The sequence below is a fragment of the Phalacrocorax aristotelis genome, chromosome 4 (assembly GCF_949628215.1).
Source record: "Phalacrocorax aristotelis chromosome 4, bGulAri2.1, whole genome shotgun sequence".
In the NCBI taxonomy this organism is placed as follows: Eukaryota; Metazoa; Chordata; class Aves; order Suliformes; family Phalacrocoracidae; genus Phalacrocorax; species Phalacrocorax aristotelis.
In genome coordinates this window covers 1,959,590-1,978,897 of record NC_134279.1, presented here as the reverse complement: position 1 = coordinate 1,978,897, position 19,308 = coordinate 1,959,590, and the positions used below count along the sequence as shown (strand labels likewise).

At 47.7% G+C, this 19,308-nt stretch overlaps 1 protein-coding gene across 10 annotated transcripts in view; it reads left to right on the top strand.

The window, feature by feature from the left end:
• SLC4A4 (solute carrier family 4 member 4) overlaps positions 1–19,308 on the top strand; it is a 228,342-nt gene that overhangs the window by 147,344 nt on the left and 61,690 nt on the right. For all 10 annotated transcript variants that reach the window (XM_075089980.1, XM_075089983.1, XM_075089985.1 and 7 more), the window contains exon 7: positions 6,440–6,516. In XM_075089980.1, coding sequence (XP_074946081.1) covers positions 6,440–6,516 — 77 coding nt within the window. The remainder of the gene's footprint in view (positions 1–6,439; positions 6,517–19,308) is intronic.

The window sequence follows — 19,308 nt, the reverse complement described above, 5'->3', positions numbered from 1 at the left end:
AACACCTGTGAGAGCCTTTGGCAAAAGCCCTTTGGCAAAAGGGCTTGAAGAGAAGCGGTCGGATCCTGCTAAAACCGAGCTGGCAGAGGCTGTAGAGAACTGTGATGTGTGTAAGTGTGAGCATTTAACCACCATAAATAACCCGTCACCATGCGGATGGTGCCTGTGCTGCCCAAACCCCTCATAAACGTTATTTATTTTTGTTCTGCCGACAGCGTAGTTTGGAAACAGTTGAGTTAAAATAACACTTTGGCTGCCTGCAATGCGTTGGCTGATGCGCTGAGAGGATAGCTAGCAACAGCCGAAAACTTTTCTCCTCTAAAGTTTTTATCCTACGTTAGAGTTCAGCTTTATTCAGTTACGTGTTTTGCATACAAACTGCATCCTCAGTCCCTTAAGAGAGTTCAATGATGGTGTCAGCCCGATAATACCAGCGCAGGAGGAGAGACGTTTAAGTCAGGAATGAGATATTTCTCAAGGAATGCTTGGAAAAACCCCACCAATGTATTGAGCTGTTTGCATTCTTTGAAGCATTGCAGGCTAGGGCGCGTATTTCCAAGCCCAAATTGGTGTGCCTGGGTGCGTACGTGGTCAGGATGCTCAAAGCTGGCTTCTACAGGGACGTGACCTGATCATTTTTCAGATGCGCTGTGTGTCTGCCGTTCTTACTGACCACGGCACAGCTTGGGACTGCTCAGCGCTAGTGCTGCAGCTGCCTTACTCAGTTCCTGGAAATCCGCTTCTAAGATGCCTGAATTTTAGGCACCAGGGATGGAAAACTGGCTCCAGACCTGCCAGCTGAAGGGTGGAGCTACGGAGGAGGTGGTGTGCTCCCAACGAGTAGGCTTATCACTTTGGTCACCGAACTATGCAGGAAGGCGCACTTGTGTGTAACTGCGACTGTTCCAACACTCCGTCTCCTTCCAGGCTTGCTTGTGCAATTGCTTGAGCGTTTCTTTCTTGCATTTTTTGTTTTTCCCTTTGACTTTTCAACTTTGCTCTCTTCCTCCTCTTTGCTGCTGCTGCTACTGTCTCCTGCTTGCACCGCACAAGCACGCAGCCCGCTCGAGAGCTCCGTGCCCTGCCTAGCAACCCGCACGCTGGATGATGAAATGCGAGTGCAGCGCAGCCCCAGCGTGGGATGGCTCAGTAAGTCACGGGCGGAAGGGGTGAGGGCGGGCGGGCTGGGGGAGACGAGAGGAAGAGGAACGGGTGGCTCGCACCAGCCGGTCTCCTAACGCTTGCTGCTGCATTAGTGGGAAGGCTGCAAAGCGTTGCTTGAGGAATGGCTGCTGCTCTGGGTGCCTATGTTAGCCCCACGATCTCCTCCCGCTGCTCTATTTCACTCTGTTTTTCTTTTTTTCTTCATCTGGGATGAAATAGGTAGGTCGGCCTGCATGCCCCTTCTGGCGGTGGCCTCCCTCCTAAGCCACCTAGTGACATTTCTGGCGTCTACTGAAGTATCCTTTGGCTGTTGAAAGGGCTTCATTAATTTCACCACCAGTGCAATATTATAACTGCAACAAGCTTAAATATTCTAATTTCCATGTAGATTAAATACAAAAAATGGGCTCCCTTTGTCACACAGCTAGCAGGCCCCGCCGGCGTTATCTCTCAGTGATGAACTGGACTTTTCTCAGGCCCTGCTTCTCTCTGGTTATCCTTTGTAAAGCATTACTCACGAGGAGCCTTGCTGTTCACACAGGAGCGAGCTGTTCCCCTAGGAAGGCACAGCTTCTTGCGCTGATGGCGCAGAGACCTTCTTTGTAGGCCGTAGCAATCTACAGAAATCTGGATTTCGGGCTATTCCCCGTGAAAGATGACTGTCAAGCCTCATAGTAGAATGAGATAATAACATGGGGAGTTTGGACTGACTCCCTCCCTTCTTGCACCAGGACTTAACTGAGCACAGCCAAGGAGAGGCTCGCATCGCCTTTGCCAGAGAGACAGAAATGTAAATTAGGCCTGAATCAGGAAATTAGCCCTAGCAAACTGCATGAGGGTGAACATCGTGTGCCGAGGGCTTTGGCTGAGGTCTCGGCAGCAGAATCATTTTACTCTGCTGCTTTGTTCGGGGCTCTGAGAGCCTGGAGACTGAGAGGCTTGTTGCTTCCTTCTGCTCCCGTATTTCCTCTTGATTCAGAGAAGCTGCTTGCCTGAGGACTCCCCAGTTTTTAACAGTGGGTTTTACCCCTCTTTCAGGTCTTTCTCAGAAGTGGTATTGCTAGGCTTACCCCAGAGACTGAGATGGCCTCGTGTCACTGTAACCCCAAAACAGTTGGATCTGCTGTACGATTACTCTTACGAGCAGGCTTGCTATAAAAATGTAAAAAAATGAGTACTGGACATGTCCTTCCTGGCTTTGGGTCTTCAAAGGTGCACAACCATTAGGAACCTGAGTCAGAAGGGATTTAGGGTGTACAGATTTGGGCCACAGTGTCCACAAAGCCAAATGGCTTTTAAGCCAACGTTGTACGTGTCGAGTCTTGCATTTCTAGCAGCATTTTTCTGTTAGTGACTTTGCTTGGCAGTCAAGATAAATTCAGGGATTTGGGGAAAACTTCCAAATGGAGGCTGGGATACTGTCAAGTTCCTTAGGTCAGCAAAGCTGGTTAAAGGTGAAGCTTGTGGTTTCCAGCCTGTGTCCTGGAGATCATCAAAGTCAGTACTGAGTGGGACTAGTCTGAACTTGAGGACCTGGTAAGGCATCTTCAAAAGATGATATGCACAGACACCAGACTTCACTGGAGAGCAGTCATATTACGTGCTCGAGAGGTTTAGGATGTCAGCATTAAGTGTAAGGTTTCTTGCAAGGAGATGGAGATAGGAATCGTCTTAGCCTGTGACAGCCCTGTTTAAATTGGGATTATGAGACGCTTTCTACCCCCAAAGAACAAAGAGTGCGTTGTAAAGTTTTGGTGCTCAGATCTCTTCATGCAAGGCCAGTCTGATGATGGAAAAAGGGAGTGAATAAGGTCTGTGTGTTGTGCCAAGAAGTTGGAGCCATGGCTAACGTGCTCACATGTCTTTGTGGGGATAACTCTCAGAAATGAGCGCAGGTGCAGGCTCGCTTTCCTCTTGGGCTCAGCTCCTCCTTCCCGGTAGGAGCTCTGTCACTGACTGGAACAGGACGGCTCTCACACAAGCAGTTTCCTTAGAGAAAATATGAGAGCGGCGCTGAATTGCCAGCGAGGGATTTGAGGGCAGGAGGGCGACATTCCTCGTCGGAAGCGCTCTGTGACAGGAGGAGTTCCCCGAGAGCCCTCTGCCTTGGAGGTTCCTGCTCCTTGTGCAGGGCTGTGTCCGACGTCCCTCACGTCTAGGCTCCGTGCGCTTGCCCTTGTCGAGCCGTGCAGTGCTAGTGCTGCTGTAGCTGCGATGGCTTTAGAGTAGAGTCAAGGTCATGTTTGTAGGGAAGTGTGGTATTTATTAAATCAAGGGGTAAAACTGGAAAAGGCAGTCAGGTGTTTTGGCACATGGGTCTGCCCAGGTAGGGAATAAATATGAGATGCCTTGAGAAGAGCTGCTCTGCATTTGATGTGGTTATGTTGATCGTGTTGGGAGAAAAACGCTGCTAGCAAGAGGCGATCAAGTCATTAGCCGCTTCCTCCAGAAAGAAGGGTAATTATCTCCTAAGAAACATTCAGCCCTGGACATCTAATAAACAAAGCAAACAAATGTTGTAATCTGGAAAAACACCAGCTCAGAAAGCTGTGGGCCCTGATTTTAGTCTGTTTATGCCAGAACTGGACCTAGAAATTTGGAAAACCACCAAAGCGGTCTGCAGGGATACCTTCAGCAGATGCCTTTCTCTACAGCTACATAGTGCAGCTCTTCTGAAGAAAAAGCATTGAAAGAGCATTAAACAACTACATAAAACCATTAGTATTTTGTACCCTTGCTCAAAGCTTTTTGGAAGCCATGCTTAGTTCCTTCTCAGTTGGAGTCTGTTAGCCATGCCGGGAGGAAGAGGACGAGAGGAAATCCATCTCTGCAATGCTGTCTCACCATCCACAGCAGAAGAGCAGCTCTCCCGAACCTGGCCTTGGGCAGTGTGGGGTACCCAGCTCTGACAGCAGCCCACCTGTATTCCCATCTCCACGGGTCTTTGAATTTCTCCGGATCTGTTTAACTCTGCCGAAGACTTTCTCCTTTAATTTCTCTCCCTCGGTAGCAGTCAGGTGATAGAAATGGACAGAAACTTCGCTTGGAGTCACTGAGCTGCATGACACCGACTATCGGCATGAACAAGCTTTGCATTTTAAAGAAAGTGCTTCTTGGATCCCTTGTTTGGTATCATTGGCTCAGATTTGCAAAGCAGCTGCGTGCATCTCTGCATGGAGCTTCAATCTTTCATTTTAATTTATGGGTACATTATATACTCATCAAAGATTTCCCAGAATTGGCAACATCTGTGCAACCTTTAGAAGATAATTAATTGCACCATACAAGAAAAAGGAGCCCTGGCTTTCAATAATGGGCTTCAGGATTACAATAACCTGGGTTTAGTTGCAGGGTTTTTTGTCCAGCTTTGCTTTTTACTGAATATAATTATTTATGAAATACGCGTATCCAGAAGGTGTTAGGAACAAAGTAATGTCTAGCCATCTAACAGACACATCATGCATGAGCAAGTTTGATCGCTTTCCTCCTGTTCTGTTTATGTGTTTATCTCCTACCTACAGATTCATATCAAGCATTCAGTCAAAATTTGTGGACATCTCTAAGTCTGGCTTACTAATAATTAATTAGGAGAATGGGTTAGTAATATAAATATATGTAGCTTAAACCAGTCTTCCAAGTGGCATTTCTCACTCTGAGCAAATATATTTGTAAAACCTTTGAAGAGATAGGTGGGGTCTTAAACCTGGCTCGCAGCAACAGCAGGAAGAGGAAAAACTGGGGATCCCCCTTTTGTAATATCGGATCTCTCTGCTTGTGCTTGGCTTTTGCTGCGTTGAGGTTGCTGGATGTGGCGATAATAAACAGCAGCTATCTTGAAATTCCAGGTGGCTCATAAGAAAGAGTCTTGTCTCCACGTACGTTGAATATGTGGTAAAGGAAGCCCAGCTCTGGGAGTCCAGATCTTTTTCTTCCTTTTTTTTTTTTTCCCCCCTCTTTTTTTGCCCAGTATGCTGTTTTATTCTAGAGCTTGTTTGCACTGGGAGCGGATGAACACTGAAAACTTGAACATCCATTTTTGGTATGAATATTGAAGCATAATTCTAACCAATATTGTCTCAAAACATAGCCTAAGTTGGGAAATGCGTCAGTACCATTTCTTTTTCAGTATATTCTGTCTTTCCAGTTAGGTTCCTAGTCAGAAACTCTCTGATAACAGCTTCTGTTGCTATGCTTCTGGTTTCTGCAAGCGTGCGTGAGACGGGATGGGAAAATTTCAGAATAACTAAAAAATTGCATACTGACCGCTGTAGTTTATGATACAGTATCCATCCAGAAGTCTTTTTTTATATATATAGATAGATATAGATTAAATTATCTTTCTTCTTTTACAAGTACAGCCCTTTTCAGTTTTAACTCCAAATGCTTTTAGTGGGATTGTAGAACTGAATTCTGAAATCATGGGGCTTTTTCCCAAGTTCTGTAGAACTATTTCCATATGTTCTGGTGGTCTCTGAGAACGCAAGAATAAGTAGGGTAAGTAGTCCGTAAGGGAGCAAGCCTCTCCTTGCTAGCTGTTCCACAGCGTTCAAGTGCCAGCACGTCAGGTTTACAGGCGAGTGGTTGGTCTTGGAAAAAGAAATGGAGGTGAACTGCTTCAGCTCTTTGTCTCTGGAGGTTTTCTTCATCTCTCTGGGGTATCTGGTGTCAGGAATTGGTGGCTTTTGGCCAGTCAACGTGGTGCACACGTTGTTTTCATGAGTAAAGCGCTTAAGGTTCATGAGCTTACGAGAAGAAAGGTAGATTTTTATTATTGGCTCTTTCGAAGGACCAAGAGCCACCAACCTCCCTCGCTGCCTGAGCTGCGTACCGAAGGCTGGGATGCTGAGGAGCGTAGGGCAGATGCCACTTACGTAGGAGAGCTTAGGCGAGGGGTTTGCAGGTCGGAATGACCGCAAGGGTCCCAGCCCTGTTGAGGGACAGGTTTGTGACTGGGTCCTGCATGACCCAGCAGCATCAGTGTCAGCAGCCGGTTGCTGCTTTGCTTTTTCCCCCACAGGCAGGAATTATGGGAAGTCCTTAGACTCTTTTGCTGTCCTAAGAGTCATGGGAACACTGTGGGTCAGAGACGATGAAGCGTTAGCATCTTAATATCCCATGTGCCACGTAAAGTCACAGAAAGCAGCCTGTCAGGGTCTTAAATTCCCCACATGAACCTCCTTTGTGCAAGGAAGGGTGTTGCTGTAGCCTGAGCCTCTGTGTCCTTCTGCCTGGATTGAAACAGGTGCTTTAACTGGTGTTGACGTTGTTCTTACAGGCAGCCCAGGCATGACGCACAGAAACCTGACTTCCACCAGTCTGAATGACATCTCTGACAAGCCTGAGAAAGATCAGGTAAGCTTCAGATTCAGACTTTGCTTGCTGATGTGTATGGTTAGGAGCTGGATGGTAGGGAAAGAGCCTCTGTACCACAAAACTGAAGCAGAAGAAGAGGGTAAACAAGGTAAGTAGAATATTTCCAAGACCTGTGAATGGATCCTCCACTTTTTAAGCACCAGCCCTTGAAAACAGCAGGTTAAACTCTTGCAAGGCCCGAAGCAAGTGACGCCATGTACATGGTGTCTCACGGATGGGAAAGGAGGGAAAACATACAGATATTGATGTATTTCAGATCCTCTTCCTGCTGAGAAGAGGGTCTTCAGGGGTTACAGCAAGGGTCTGCACGGGAGCTACGGTCCTGCAGCACTCCAGGGCGTGTTCACAAGGGCTGTGGGTAAATCCATGGGGCAGATGGGGAGCATTCAGGGAAATGTGTCCCTACTACAGCAGCTGGTGGAATAGAAGATGCTAGCTCAGCCTGTGTGACTGTGCACCGCTATAGAAAGGCACCTGCGCTGACAGGTAACCGTGGAAGGACCGTGGAGTTGAGTAATAAAGTTACAACTGGCCTTCAGTGCCATGTCTCCATGAATTTGACCAATTTCTTAGATTAGGGTAATGTTTGCAGTATATCATATGGGCTGTCTTTGTGTCTGTTCTCGTCCTTTCGGAGAGCTGAAGAGTCTGAGGGGTAAGAGTGAGTTTATTTCAACTCTTAGAAAACTGGGGTCTGAATAAGGTCTCTGTGCAAATTTCAAAAAACCTTTGTCCTGGTTCAAAAAGTGGGTTATTCTCAAAGCGTGACCGTTTCTTTCGGAGAATCTTTTTTTTTTTTCCATGTCTTTCAGCGTTCTCTAGTCCCGTGGTTATTCTGAATGCAAATGAGAGTTACTTTGGAAAATTATTTGGGTAGCGCAGTAATGTTGGCCAGCTAAGAATGACTCTAGTACTTCAAATGATGGCTGGTTGCAGTCTTCTCGAAGTGCAACTTTGCCTTAAAGGGACACAGCAATGTAATCAATGTAGAAAAGTGAGTTCAGAGCAATTAAATATTTAAAAAAATGAAAAAAAATTATTTATGCAAACAAGTATGCTTTCATGGAAAGAGAAGGGGGCAACATGTTTTGCATTGATCTCAGCGTCATAGATGTAGCGTACATCTATGTATTTGCAAAATATCTGTTTTAAATAGATGCAGCCACACCTCGGGAAGGAGTAGGACTGTAAAATAGCTTTTTTTTTTTTTTTTAATTGGAAAGACTGCTATGTTTTATATTTTTAATCACCTTATAATTGGGGTCTTGTAGATGGACTAGCAGAAAACTAGGTCTGAATGTTGCAGCGGGCTTCGTAGATCTTGGTAGTGCAAAGAGCCTCAGTTGCCGCTCCTGCTGCAATGTCTCTGGACGCACACAGATAATAGATTTTTGTGTAGAATTGGCTATAAAAATAGATGTTTCAGTATTGCTAACAGAGAAATCTGTTAATAAATCCAGTTTGGAAGTGCACTCCAATGTGTTTAACTTCCAGGGTAGATAATGCCTTACTGTTTGTAGTGAAAACCGTTACTTGAAAACTAACTAGTTCCAAAAAGCCGCTTAGCTAATTAGCCCGTGTCCTGCTGATGAACTTTGCACAATGGAACCCTTGTACTCTATGCTTTTCGAAGCTGGCCTGAGAAATCACCTTAGATCTCAGTTTTCGTTACTGATTGACTGAAACTCCTGTCTTGATAAAGTTTGTGAAACCGTGGTTGTGCCTGGCAACTTTCTTGAGCAGAACCTAGCATGCCGTACAGGAGGCAAGGGAACAATCCATCGTGTTATGACAACAGGAGCTGGAAAGAGAACAGATTTTCATGCCTTGACAGCAGAGTGGCTGGCTTTCATTATTTTGGTATCCCATCTGGAAGCTTGACAGTTAATGAGGCCATATAGAGAGGTATGAGTTTGCTGGAGAAAGAGGCAATTCCAATTTTAATTTATTTGTGTGTGTATGAGAACTGCAACAGGCTGAAGTCGGTTTATAACGGTTGCTTGGAGCAGGACGGGGACCTAAGCTCTTTCATCGATCGCTATTTTTGCAAAGAGAGGGGTGTGCCTGTGTTTCAAAGGAGGAAGGGCTTTGAACAAACTTCTGTATACCTTCAGTAACTTTCTTGCCTACCTACATCCTTAATTTTCGGTTCTGCAACCTTTAATGTGAATTGGAATGGTGCCATTAACAGTGTAGCGCTACTATAGCCAGCATACTCCTTTAGTCTGTGTTTCAGTATGTGTTTCCTGAGCAGAAAGACACCCAAGTAAATTTGAAGCAGAGCTCTCTCTTCAAACTGTGAACTGTGCTCCTCAGAGTCAGAAACAAAAAGAAATAAAAGGGTAAAGTCTTCTAGCCCTTTCCCTTCATGGAGCAGCGTTGGTGGCCAGTGCTTTGTAGCTGCAGTGTGACCTCAAGCCCTCCCTTCTTAGGTTGGTGGGGCGGGGTTTGTGGTTGTCACCCACACGACAGCGTGGAGAGGGACACTGGACCGTGCCGTAGGACGGCTCTTGCCCTGTACGCTCATCTAGCTGGAAGCAGCTGTAACGTTTTGAAGCACCAATGCCTTCCAGTACCTTCACCCTACCTGGGAAAGTCTTCTTACCCAACTACCAGCTTCCCACCCTAGCAATATTTAACTTTCTCCATTCTGAGATGCTCTGTCTGTGCTTAGCAACAGTTCCCTCGCCTGCTTCTGGAAAAGCAGGCAGGTCCTGGGCATCCACCTGTGGCTTCCCCGCTCCCTTCCCCTTGCTGTTGTAAGGTCCAAGCTGAAAACTGGTGTCTCCCATTTTATGACCCTGATAATTCTTTGTTCGGGATCATTCTCTGTGGAGCCAAACCAGGAGCAGATCTCTTGGCATGCTGAGGTTTTCCAAAGATAGCCTTCAAGGTTAGAGGCAACAAAACAAGCCTGGAGAAGGTCAGAAGAGGACACTATGGGTGGGGGAGGGCTCTGTGCAGAAGAGTGGCATGTGTTGGTGAGTTATCTAATGCACTTGGCCCCTTCTCCCTCCTCTTGGAGCCGGCCTGTTATTGGCAGCGGTGCTTGAGCGTGGTCACCTGGGCCAGGCTGCTTTCAGGTGGCTTGGGTGGTGGTTGGTTTTTTTAGATAATCCAGTTAAGGGGCAGTAAGTAGCTGGGACCTCAGTGACAAAGGCAAAAGCCCAGACTGATCCCTCCAAACATAGGCACTTCTTTGAGGTGCCTGTTGTCAAGCCTGGTCTCCTGAGCTTATTTTTCAGTCCCTGCAGAGAGCTGGAATTGCAGAGGCTGCGTGCTTCTTGGACAATTGCCTCACTAGCTGCAGAAGAAGCCCTGCTGGCATAGACAGCTCTGTGAAGAGGCTTAAGCTAGGGCAGATGCATTTATGCTTTCATACATCTGTGGGTGAGGTGGGTGCTTCTGTCACTGCAGGGCGGAGAGGTGTTAAAATTGCGTGGGTTCTAGCCAAGGGCGTGGCAGCGGGGCGTGCTAGAGGGCACGGGGCATCCCTGAAGATCTGTCGGAGAATTCTCCCGGAGGATGCCCTCCCTGAGGTGTGCGAGGGCCTGCTTGTCCCACTTGGCAGAGAAATGGGGAAAGATGCCGGTGTTGAAAGGCACATGCGCGATGGAGGTGGCGGCGATTGGGTTGGCCTCTCCGGGACAGAGGAAGAGTTGGGTGATCCAGAGGAGTGAGAGAAGACAAGGACCCGTGACTGAAACCTGTGTGTAACGAGGAGCCGGGCTTCGCTTCACTACACAGATGCTGAACCTGGTTAGGTGTCCTGTTCAGCTCAGCGCCTTTCTCGCAGACTGCAAAGAGGATTGAGAAGACAGGCAGCGCTGAGGGTAAGGGGCAATATTCGCAGTGGTCCCAAGGCACGCTGACATGAGTACAGACAGTGGGAATGACGAGAGATGTGGTTTTGTTAAAATCAGAGAGAACACTCAGATTTCCCTGTGTTTCCCTGTTGTGACGTTGGTTCCTCTGCCCTTACAGAAGGGATTTACTTTGATCTGGCTTTTGTTTTTTGAAAACTTCCCAGTGTTGAACCTCAAAGAGTTTTTCTCATACTCTTTGCCTTCTTAATACACTTTTTAGAGTTAATCTTCTTACTGGGTAACTATTAAGCTCTTTCAGAAAGAAAATGAACTTAGGATCCCTCTTGGAACAGGCTGGAGTCAGGAAAGGACAGAGGACGCTCCAGCTCTTTCCAAAGGACCAGCCAAAAAAGTGCTGCCCGCTCCCTCGCTGCCGGGGCAAAGAGCCGTCAGCTCGAGGGGAAGGGGAAGAGGCTCGCTGGCTGAAAGGCAAGGAAGGAGCAGCGACACGCAGGCTGCGCTCACGGATGGGGGTTTCCCAAAAGGTTCTCCACTGGCCTGGCTCTCTACGGATGACCGGTCCTGGCACTAGCAATTTTATGACAGCATTTTTATATGTGTATTTTTTTAATATCTATATTCTTATATATAACTTAGATCTGGATCTGCTGCCTGCCCTGCGTGATGGGATGGCCACACAAGGGCTGGGACTTGTTCTTTGATATTTTTAAGATCATTGCGCTAATTTCTCCTGTCATTTTGTCCTCTGAAAACAATTTCAGTGTACTGCGATCCACTAGGAAAACCCCAAACAAATCTTGCCATAACTTCAACGTCTGTTTCTTTATTCTCTTTTTTCCCCTGTGACATAAAGCGTTTACGGACATGTGATAAGCAGTCAGATTAGCAGCTTTAGCAAAGGAGAGACTGCTTCGTGGAAAACGGTGGAGTTAGAACATGTTCATTGGCTTTGTGTAATTCTCCTCCTTTGAGACTGGATGAACTAATTTTGCCATCAGAATAAGGCTGGGTGAAATCATAAAATGATGTGGAAATCTGAAAGTAATAAAGTCCTGGGTTACTTGTAAGGCTGGGATTTCTGCTAAATTAAAGATGTCATGTTACTCTTTTGCCCCTTTAATTTATGGAAAGCAAATGATCGTAAAGCTGGAACAAGAGGAAGGGCCAATTACCAAAAGGCAGAGTTAGCAGAAAATCTTTAGCTGCACATTATTCGTCACAAAAGTTGCATCGATAATATTGATTGGGATGTCGTGTGCCTGCGACAGACAAACCACAGTGCACCCCGCCTCGACCGCAGGTAGCGGCTGCTCTTGGTAGGCTGGTTGTCACGACTGGTGGTCTGTGGAAAGGGAAATGATCGGGACAGTGTTTTATTGTTTATTTTGGTAGCGCAGTCGGTTACAGTCAGTGGCAACACAGCGTGCGGACACCAAAGCTTTGCCGAAGCAGCCGTGCTGCCGGTACAGCATTCGCCTGCTTAGAACAGGTTGTGGAGAGCATCTGCAGGCAGCAGCCAGCCAGAATTTCTGGTTGAGCAGAGATATGTGTATTTTCTCCAAGAGATGTTCAGCCCTGATTTACTCTTACGCTGTTATTCGGGGGCATTGGCTCACCAAAGCATTCCAAAGCTTTCTGCCCGTTGGGTTCCCAGCAGAGCTCGTGGGATTAAAAGCCATAACAGGATTTTTAATGATATCTACAAGAGGCGAAGGTTTGTGGGGGAAGAAGCGAAGAGGGGAAGAAAGCTTTTATTCCCATTCTCGCTGCCACGCTCAGTAAAGATGCTGTCTTGCAGGAGGTGTAAGAACTGAAAAACAAAAAGGGGAGCTCCAAAGGAAGTCTTCCCTTTCCGCCTCCAGCCTGTGTGGGAAGCTTGCCCTGTAGCTAAACAAAAGGCTTTTGATTCATTCCTCCTGCCACTCTCGTATCTGTCAGCAGTGCTGAGCACCCAAACAGCAATGCCTGGTTAAGAGTGTATTATTTATGAATATTGAAGTCGGGTAATTTGCATGAGCCGCCTCCTCTCTGCTGTGAGAATGACGGCTTGATTCACTGGGCTGTGTTACACTGAGATTGCAAAAGAGGCTGGTTGAGCATCCTGAGTGTCTTGCAGAAGATGCCAGGGCCCTGACTCAAACCGCTCTGGTGATAAATGGCTTCAATAAAGGCCACCGAATCTCGGTTTTGCTGTTTTATCATGTTTTTGCTGTGGGCTTGTTTGACGTTTTGGCAATTTATAAGGATAATTAGGGAAGAAGCGGTGTGTCCCCTTTCATTGTATTTGTGTTGGCAGGACACCGCTTCGGAGGTGGCAGTGCGGAGAAGTGATATGCCTTCATTTGTCTGATTTTATGAGGTGCTGGCTGCAGTTAATGCACCAGTCATTTGCAGCTAGATAGGCAAGCAGAGGCAGGGGCACTTTGGGACAATTTCTTTTTCTTTTCTGTTTTTCAATTAATAAATCAGCATCTAGGCTTCCTACTCTGTCCTGGGCTCCGAGCTCTCTATCGCCAGATACGACAGTGGTACCAGAGCGGTGTCTGAAGGACCAGGACTTCGCATGGCAGGACAATTCCTCCAGGTCTTGAAGGTCAAGCTGTTTGCTCAGGTTTTTCTCTGACACTATATTGAATATCACCACACTGAAGGACCTAATGAAAGGTTCCTTGAGCTGTTACAACAGACAACCTTGTGGTTTACCCTAATGTGGTCCACAGCAGAGAGAGGTCTAGAAAAACCAGGTGCTTCTGGTGGGCTGTCCAGCAAACCGGGGGAAGGTGAGGGGCACGTACACATGTATGTACCAGGTAGATTGTTCAGCTGGATGTTGGTTTAGGTGCTTCTTAGCCAAGTTATCCACCGTCTATATATTTAATGCAAATAAGTTTTTCTGTTATATTTCTGTCTCTTGGCCACTTGCTTGTTTGGATTGCTCTTGTCTGAGCTCCTGCCAGCGTACAGGTAGCTTTTTGTCAAAGACGGTGCCCACAAGAGGGGGATGGAAGAAAAGTGCTGGGCGGCCGCAGCAGGTCGGTCTGCCGGGGACCGGGAGAGGGCCTGCGCAGGGGCATCCCAAACCTCACTCTTCATTTCTGGTGGCATCCCGCACTCCTGTCTCATTTTCTTTTTATTAAAGGCTTGTCTGAGTGACAAAGGGATCACCAGTGCTATTAGGCCGTGCTGGCAAGCCCGTGTGGCAGACCCATGGCCTATCCCAGCTGGAACCACCTAACTGGGTGACGTGCGCTGGTGGGAAATGATCCTTTTGCTGGTATGAGCTATGTATGCCAAGAGATTGGGGGGTTTTCCACACAGCCGACTGATGTGGCTACACCGGCGAAACTTCTACGTGTGGTTTATGCCTACACCTGGAAGGTTGGCTTCGTGCTCCTCATCGCCCAGCTCTTCGCCGTCCGTTCCCCTGCTGGTGCCGGTAACAGCGGCGGCTTGCCCGGTGCTGCCCGGGCATTTTGCTAGTCTTACTTTTCCCTTCTTTCTTATTTTCAGTGCACATCAAGATAGGATTTTCTGTGAGGTTTTCAGCTTTCTAGCCAGTTTCAGGCTACACTGCCACATGCTGGCTTGTAGTTGCAGTTATTGGAGTCACAAGTGCCTCAGGAAAATGTTTATAAAAGCATCCACACATGATTAATCTGTGAAAATATTAGTGGCTTTGCTTATACTTAGTATTGCTTAAGCCGTGTTTGGGCTGAGCTCTCCTTTGGCAGCGTACCTTGGAGTTTCACTCTGCCCATCCCATGGAAGATGTCTCCAACCGCACCGTGCCTGCAGACACATCCCTTCGCTGTTTGAGCAGCCCTGTGGGGAGGACAAGGTTGCAATCCCCTTTGCAGTGCCCCGGGGACAGTTTGTCATTTACGGTGTTAGAGCTGGCATTGTAAATTAGCTCTTGATTCACCTAGTCTTCATTTGAAAATGTATAAAATCATTTTTTCAGTGCTATCTTTGAACAGAAGTGATTGAGAAGAGTCAACTACAGCCTTTGTCAGCTCCTGTGTTGCCATAGTGCAAGTGGAACATAGGAAGCTGGGTGAAGTTCCCGCTGCTGTTCCCACTTCTGTCCCTCCTCTCATGAGAAATCCTTTGGTCAAGCTCTGTTAAAATGTCCTTGGCAGCTCCGAATGGCTGAATCGCCAGGACTCCTTTAATGCTTTAGATGTAAAATAAAGGGGACGTTAAAAAAAAAAAAATCTGTTTTTTCAGGGACCTGTTATTACTGAGCTGATGCAATAGCATATAGAAAATGAATATATGTTGATACAAGGGGAGTTTACTGACCTGGTGTTATCTCCGCTTTCAAAGGGCTTGTATATGGGACAAGAACCAGCTCTGAATGAATATGGTCAGTCAGAGAGAGGCACAAAACCCTTCTTATTTGTTGTGGTGTGTGCACTGTTTATTCAAACCCGTGTTTCCATATCAACAGGGAGGCTGTGCCAAAGCCAGCTCTAAAGTTAAAAAAGAAGTTGGCCTTGTTGAGAGAAACCGTCCTGCCTTTCCTGGGGGGCGGATGGATGGGTGGGGCGGGTGCTGATGGGATCCCACTGTTTGGAATGAAGTCCAGTGATTAATGGTGGGAGTGATTCACTGCTTTGCCTGTTTGAACGTCCACTCACCTCCACAGCCAGGAGCAGACATGCCTAATTTTGAGGTCTGTCAGCCTGGATGACCTACTTTCCCTCCATGGAGCTCAAACGACAATTTCTGTCCTCCAGTACAGATCACTGCCACCTTTCTGAAGGAAAGGAAAAGTTTCTAGGAAGTTTAGTTAACTGGAATTTCATTTATTTTGGCCTTTTTTCGTGATGCAGAGAGCAGTTTTGCTCGCATCGTTTCTCCCTGCAGTGTATCACCAGCGCACTTCGAAAGCATTCCTGGGTGATGGGGTTCTGTGCATAGGCACAACGCAGAGCGTTGAAGGTGTCCCTTGAGGTGAGCATTCATGGGATAATTTATGGGAAGGTAATCTTAAAATGTGTAAGTGAACAGACAGAGAAAACCAGAGAGGCAGAGGCAGATTCAAATTCCTGGGGAAATTAACCTCTCTTAAGTACTCTGCGTGTCTGTGCTTAAGTGTGGGAGCCCCATGATGAAACGTGATGCTGTGACGAGGTGAGCGCGCGTACCCCTGCGCAGGCTGAACAGAAAAGAGGGGATTTTGAAACGGCCTCTGTTAAATACTGCAGCCCTCGCCTGGTCTCCCCCCGCCCCGTACCTGCGGAGGGGTTTCTTCCCCCGCGCCTTTGTTGGTGCTCTCGGGCAGCCTGGTGCAGCCTGCCAGGCTGGCGCATCCCCTGCGTTGCCCTCGGTTTGATGTAGTACGAATTTGGGGAACTGCGTCCCTTTCCGCTGTGATCAGGGACCCTTAAGCCTGCCTTCAGTTACACAAAGCAGCGTGTGTGCAGTTAGGCTTGTGATGGTCATCTGTGTGGTCAGTCTTTATTTTAAATGCTCAGGTTTTGCTGTACTTTGAGGGGGAAAAAGCTGCATTTAGTGGGTTTGAGTTTTGCTGCACCATGAGCTAAGCAAGAGTAGGAGCCTGCAGCCAAATCGTACCCTAACCTTCACATGGGTTCCGCTCCTCTTGTCGTCCCCACATCAAGCACTGGCTATTTTTAGTAGTGCAACGCTGGAGGTTGTTGAATATAGTGAACTTGGAAAAAGTAGAGTGAAAAAGAGCAGGTTGGAGCGGACTCTCTGTTGGAGACGCTAAATGTAATCTAGGGGTCTTCAGCTTGAAAAAGTGTGGCTTGAGGAAGTGGTGGGACACCTGTAATATGATGAAGAGCATAAAGGAGAGGAGGAGGGGTGGAACATTTTCACCACGGGATGGGATAGCCCTGGTAGCTTTGCTTTCCCAGAGCGGGACTGCCAAATGCCGCCTTCCTGGGCTTTTACACAAAAGCCTGGAACCTGTCTTTTTTTTATATTTGCCAGATAGATAGCGTTCTCAATTTCTCATGCCAGTGGCGTTTGCGTTGGTCACTCAGTTCCGCTGATGATAGCAACTAATGCTGCTAATGGGAAGGGGAATTCAGGCTGGCACATCGGATCCTGCGTGGCTGGAGGAAGGCAGCGTATGAAATTAGTATCTGTTAATAGCTTCCTTAGGTGAAGTCAGTGGATGGCCCTTTCAGTCTGATTTTGTTTTAGTAATATTGTTATTGTGAGGATGAGCCAGGGGTTGTTAGCTATCTACTGCATCTGTGTAATGGCGTTAGACCCGAATAACAGTTTTCTTTTCTTTTTCCTTTTGCCATAAGCATGTGGGGGCTTCCCTGCTGCAAACTCGGCAGGCTCTATCATCAGGTGAGGACAGTGGTGATATCTCATAAAGGCACCTGCTCTACCCATAGCAGAAAAGCTCAAATGAGTCATGGCCTCACACTTCGCTACCGGGTTTTCTTTCGTCCCAGCCCTCCTGTCACTTAGGGCTGATTTTTCAAACCGGGTGTAGCCGCAAAAGCTTTACCTTGTGTAAAATAGGTAGCATAACATGGGGTGTGAACGGACTAGCTCTGTCCCATCTCAATTAATCGGGACTACTCTCCCCACGCAGCTGGCAGTTAAATCCAAGCGATGCTAATCGGGTGAGTAGCCGAAGTCAACAGGCATTGATCGCGGCGCTCAGTGCGCTGAGGTGTCCTGCGCAAAGGCGGCGGTCGTTGTTGATGCCGTATGGCACGCTGCAGAACGGCGTCCCCAAAGAGCAATTCATCTCAAGCTTTCGTAGGCTTGTAATCTCAATTTCAAAGGAGGCTGTTCCTGAGCCGGGTGATGTGTTTTACCTGAACTCCAGCTCACACAGCCGGAGGTTTTTGTTTGGTAACTCTTCCTTAGGCTAGGGGTGATCAGATACGACTACGGCACGTAAGGGCAAAGAGATTCTTCCAGAGATCAGTGCCTACGTGTTCCTTGCAGGCTGTTCTGCAAAGTCTGGAGCATCATTACAGTAATGTGATTAGCCAAAGGGCTTCTCTAGTTATAAATGTAGTGCTGTATCATGGGTTTTTGGTTAGCTTTGTGTTTCTGATGCTTCAGCGAATGACTCATTTAATGGAGTTTCCACTTGCCGTGGGTATTCTCTTGCCTTGGACAAGCCTGCAGAGTGTACCAGGGGTCACAGGCAGGAGCCATGTGTGCGTTCAGCCAAGTGCTCCTTTTCATCTTCTCTTGCTCTCGGTTGTTGGGCAGCTACGCTCTCGGTTGTGCTAGGTGCTCCCAAAAGAAGGGAGGAAGCTTTGCATCCTTTAAAAAATATTTGATGCTGAGCAATTTAGGAAAATCAGTCTGACTCTGTCCCTTAAATTGTTCTTGAATATCTCGCCAGGGGGTCCAGGGGCACATAACTGACCTGGGCACTCTCTTGGCCCTGGTGACTGCCGTTGCTCCTTCCCGCTTCCCAGGCCCGCGAGCTTGGCCGCTTAACTTTCCTTTGCACCTGCATTTCAGGCTGGAAACTGCAGCGGTTGGGAGCTGCCTCGCAGGCTGTGCGGCCACGTCCTCTGCGGGGGGGGCAGCATCTGCGGGAGGGCAAGGCACACAGATCTACAGCACAGTAATGTGCCTGAGAGCAAACGAGCGGACACAATAAAAGCCGTGTGTGCTCGGGAATTGCTTTCATTTCCAGTAAATCTTAAGCGATGCTGGTGATAACGGGGTGTTAAAATACATTTACGGGAATAGTGATTTTCAGGTTGCTGTGCCCTTTTGCAAGCGCAGCGTTGGAGATCTGTGGCCTTTAACCTAATGTTAGTGGTCGGGTTGGAACCGTGCTCAATTTAGCAGAGTGCAGGGAAAGTGAATATAGTGCTTCCAGCTGCATGGCCTCCCTCCCTCCTTCCCTGCTCTCAGGTGCTGCTGAGGACTCAAATCTTTCTGAAGCTTCTTCGGGGAATGGTTCAAAATGGATTCTAAGTGCTGACTGCACCCTTCCCATCACCTGTCTGATAAATGATTTAAGAAAGTGGCGAGTGGTGCTGCAAAACTTACTTGGAGCAAAAAAAACCCACTATCATGATAGCTCTTCAAAATTAGTTACGCTGGGCAGAGGAGAGCCTAAAGGGGCCGGTCCCCTCGGCCTCGGGAGATGGTCAGCCGCAGGACTTGAGATCCTGCCTGTCCGTTCTGGTTCAGAAGGGCACCTGGGTCTGGGCCAACGCTGTGCTTGTTCAGCAACACGCGTAAGCCTGCTTTGCCTATTCAGCCAAGTTGAATGTTTATTGTGGATTTGCCACCTTCCCGTTGTTTTTGTTTTTGTTTGTTTTTTTTTTTTACCCCCAGTTTCCTCCAAAACAGGGCTCATGGAAGAGCTGGTAGCACTTTTCCAGGCTTCCTGCACAGAGCTCCTTGATGTTTATTTAATATTTTCTCTGATGGTAATCCTGATTGAAGCATGCAGGAGTAGGATTGTTCCAGCAGTTTTCTTTCTGCTGAATCAATAATTCATGCCTTTTCATGAGATGTTTTCCATTTTGCTACTTCCTTGAGTCACCTGGCAATGCTCGTTATGGATTCGTAGCCCAGTTGAGTGTTACCCCCCATTGGTGCTTCTGGCAGTACATCCTCCCTCGCCATTCACCCTTAGCCAGCCAAACACAGAGCATCTCCAAAGACCACCCAGGGTGAGGCCGGGGGGTTGGGAACCAACCAAGGGCAGGATTTTTCAAAAGCCTTCAACTTCAAATTAATTCTGCCGCTGCTGAAGTTAAAAACAAAGCTGTCTCGGATCTGAGGACAGTTGGAAATCCCTCCCCGGCTGCGAGGGCACAGCCTGAGTGCGAAGCCAGATGTGGGGGGGGTGCCCCACACCAGCGTGGCCAAGGCTGCAGGAGCTTTGCTGGTGCTTTGGGGAAGGCTGGGGGTAAGAGCGGCGCTGCGCAGATCACCCTGCCGTGCAGCAGGCCTGCTGGGGCTAATT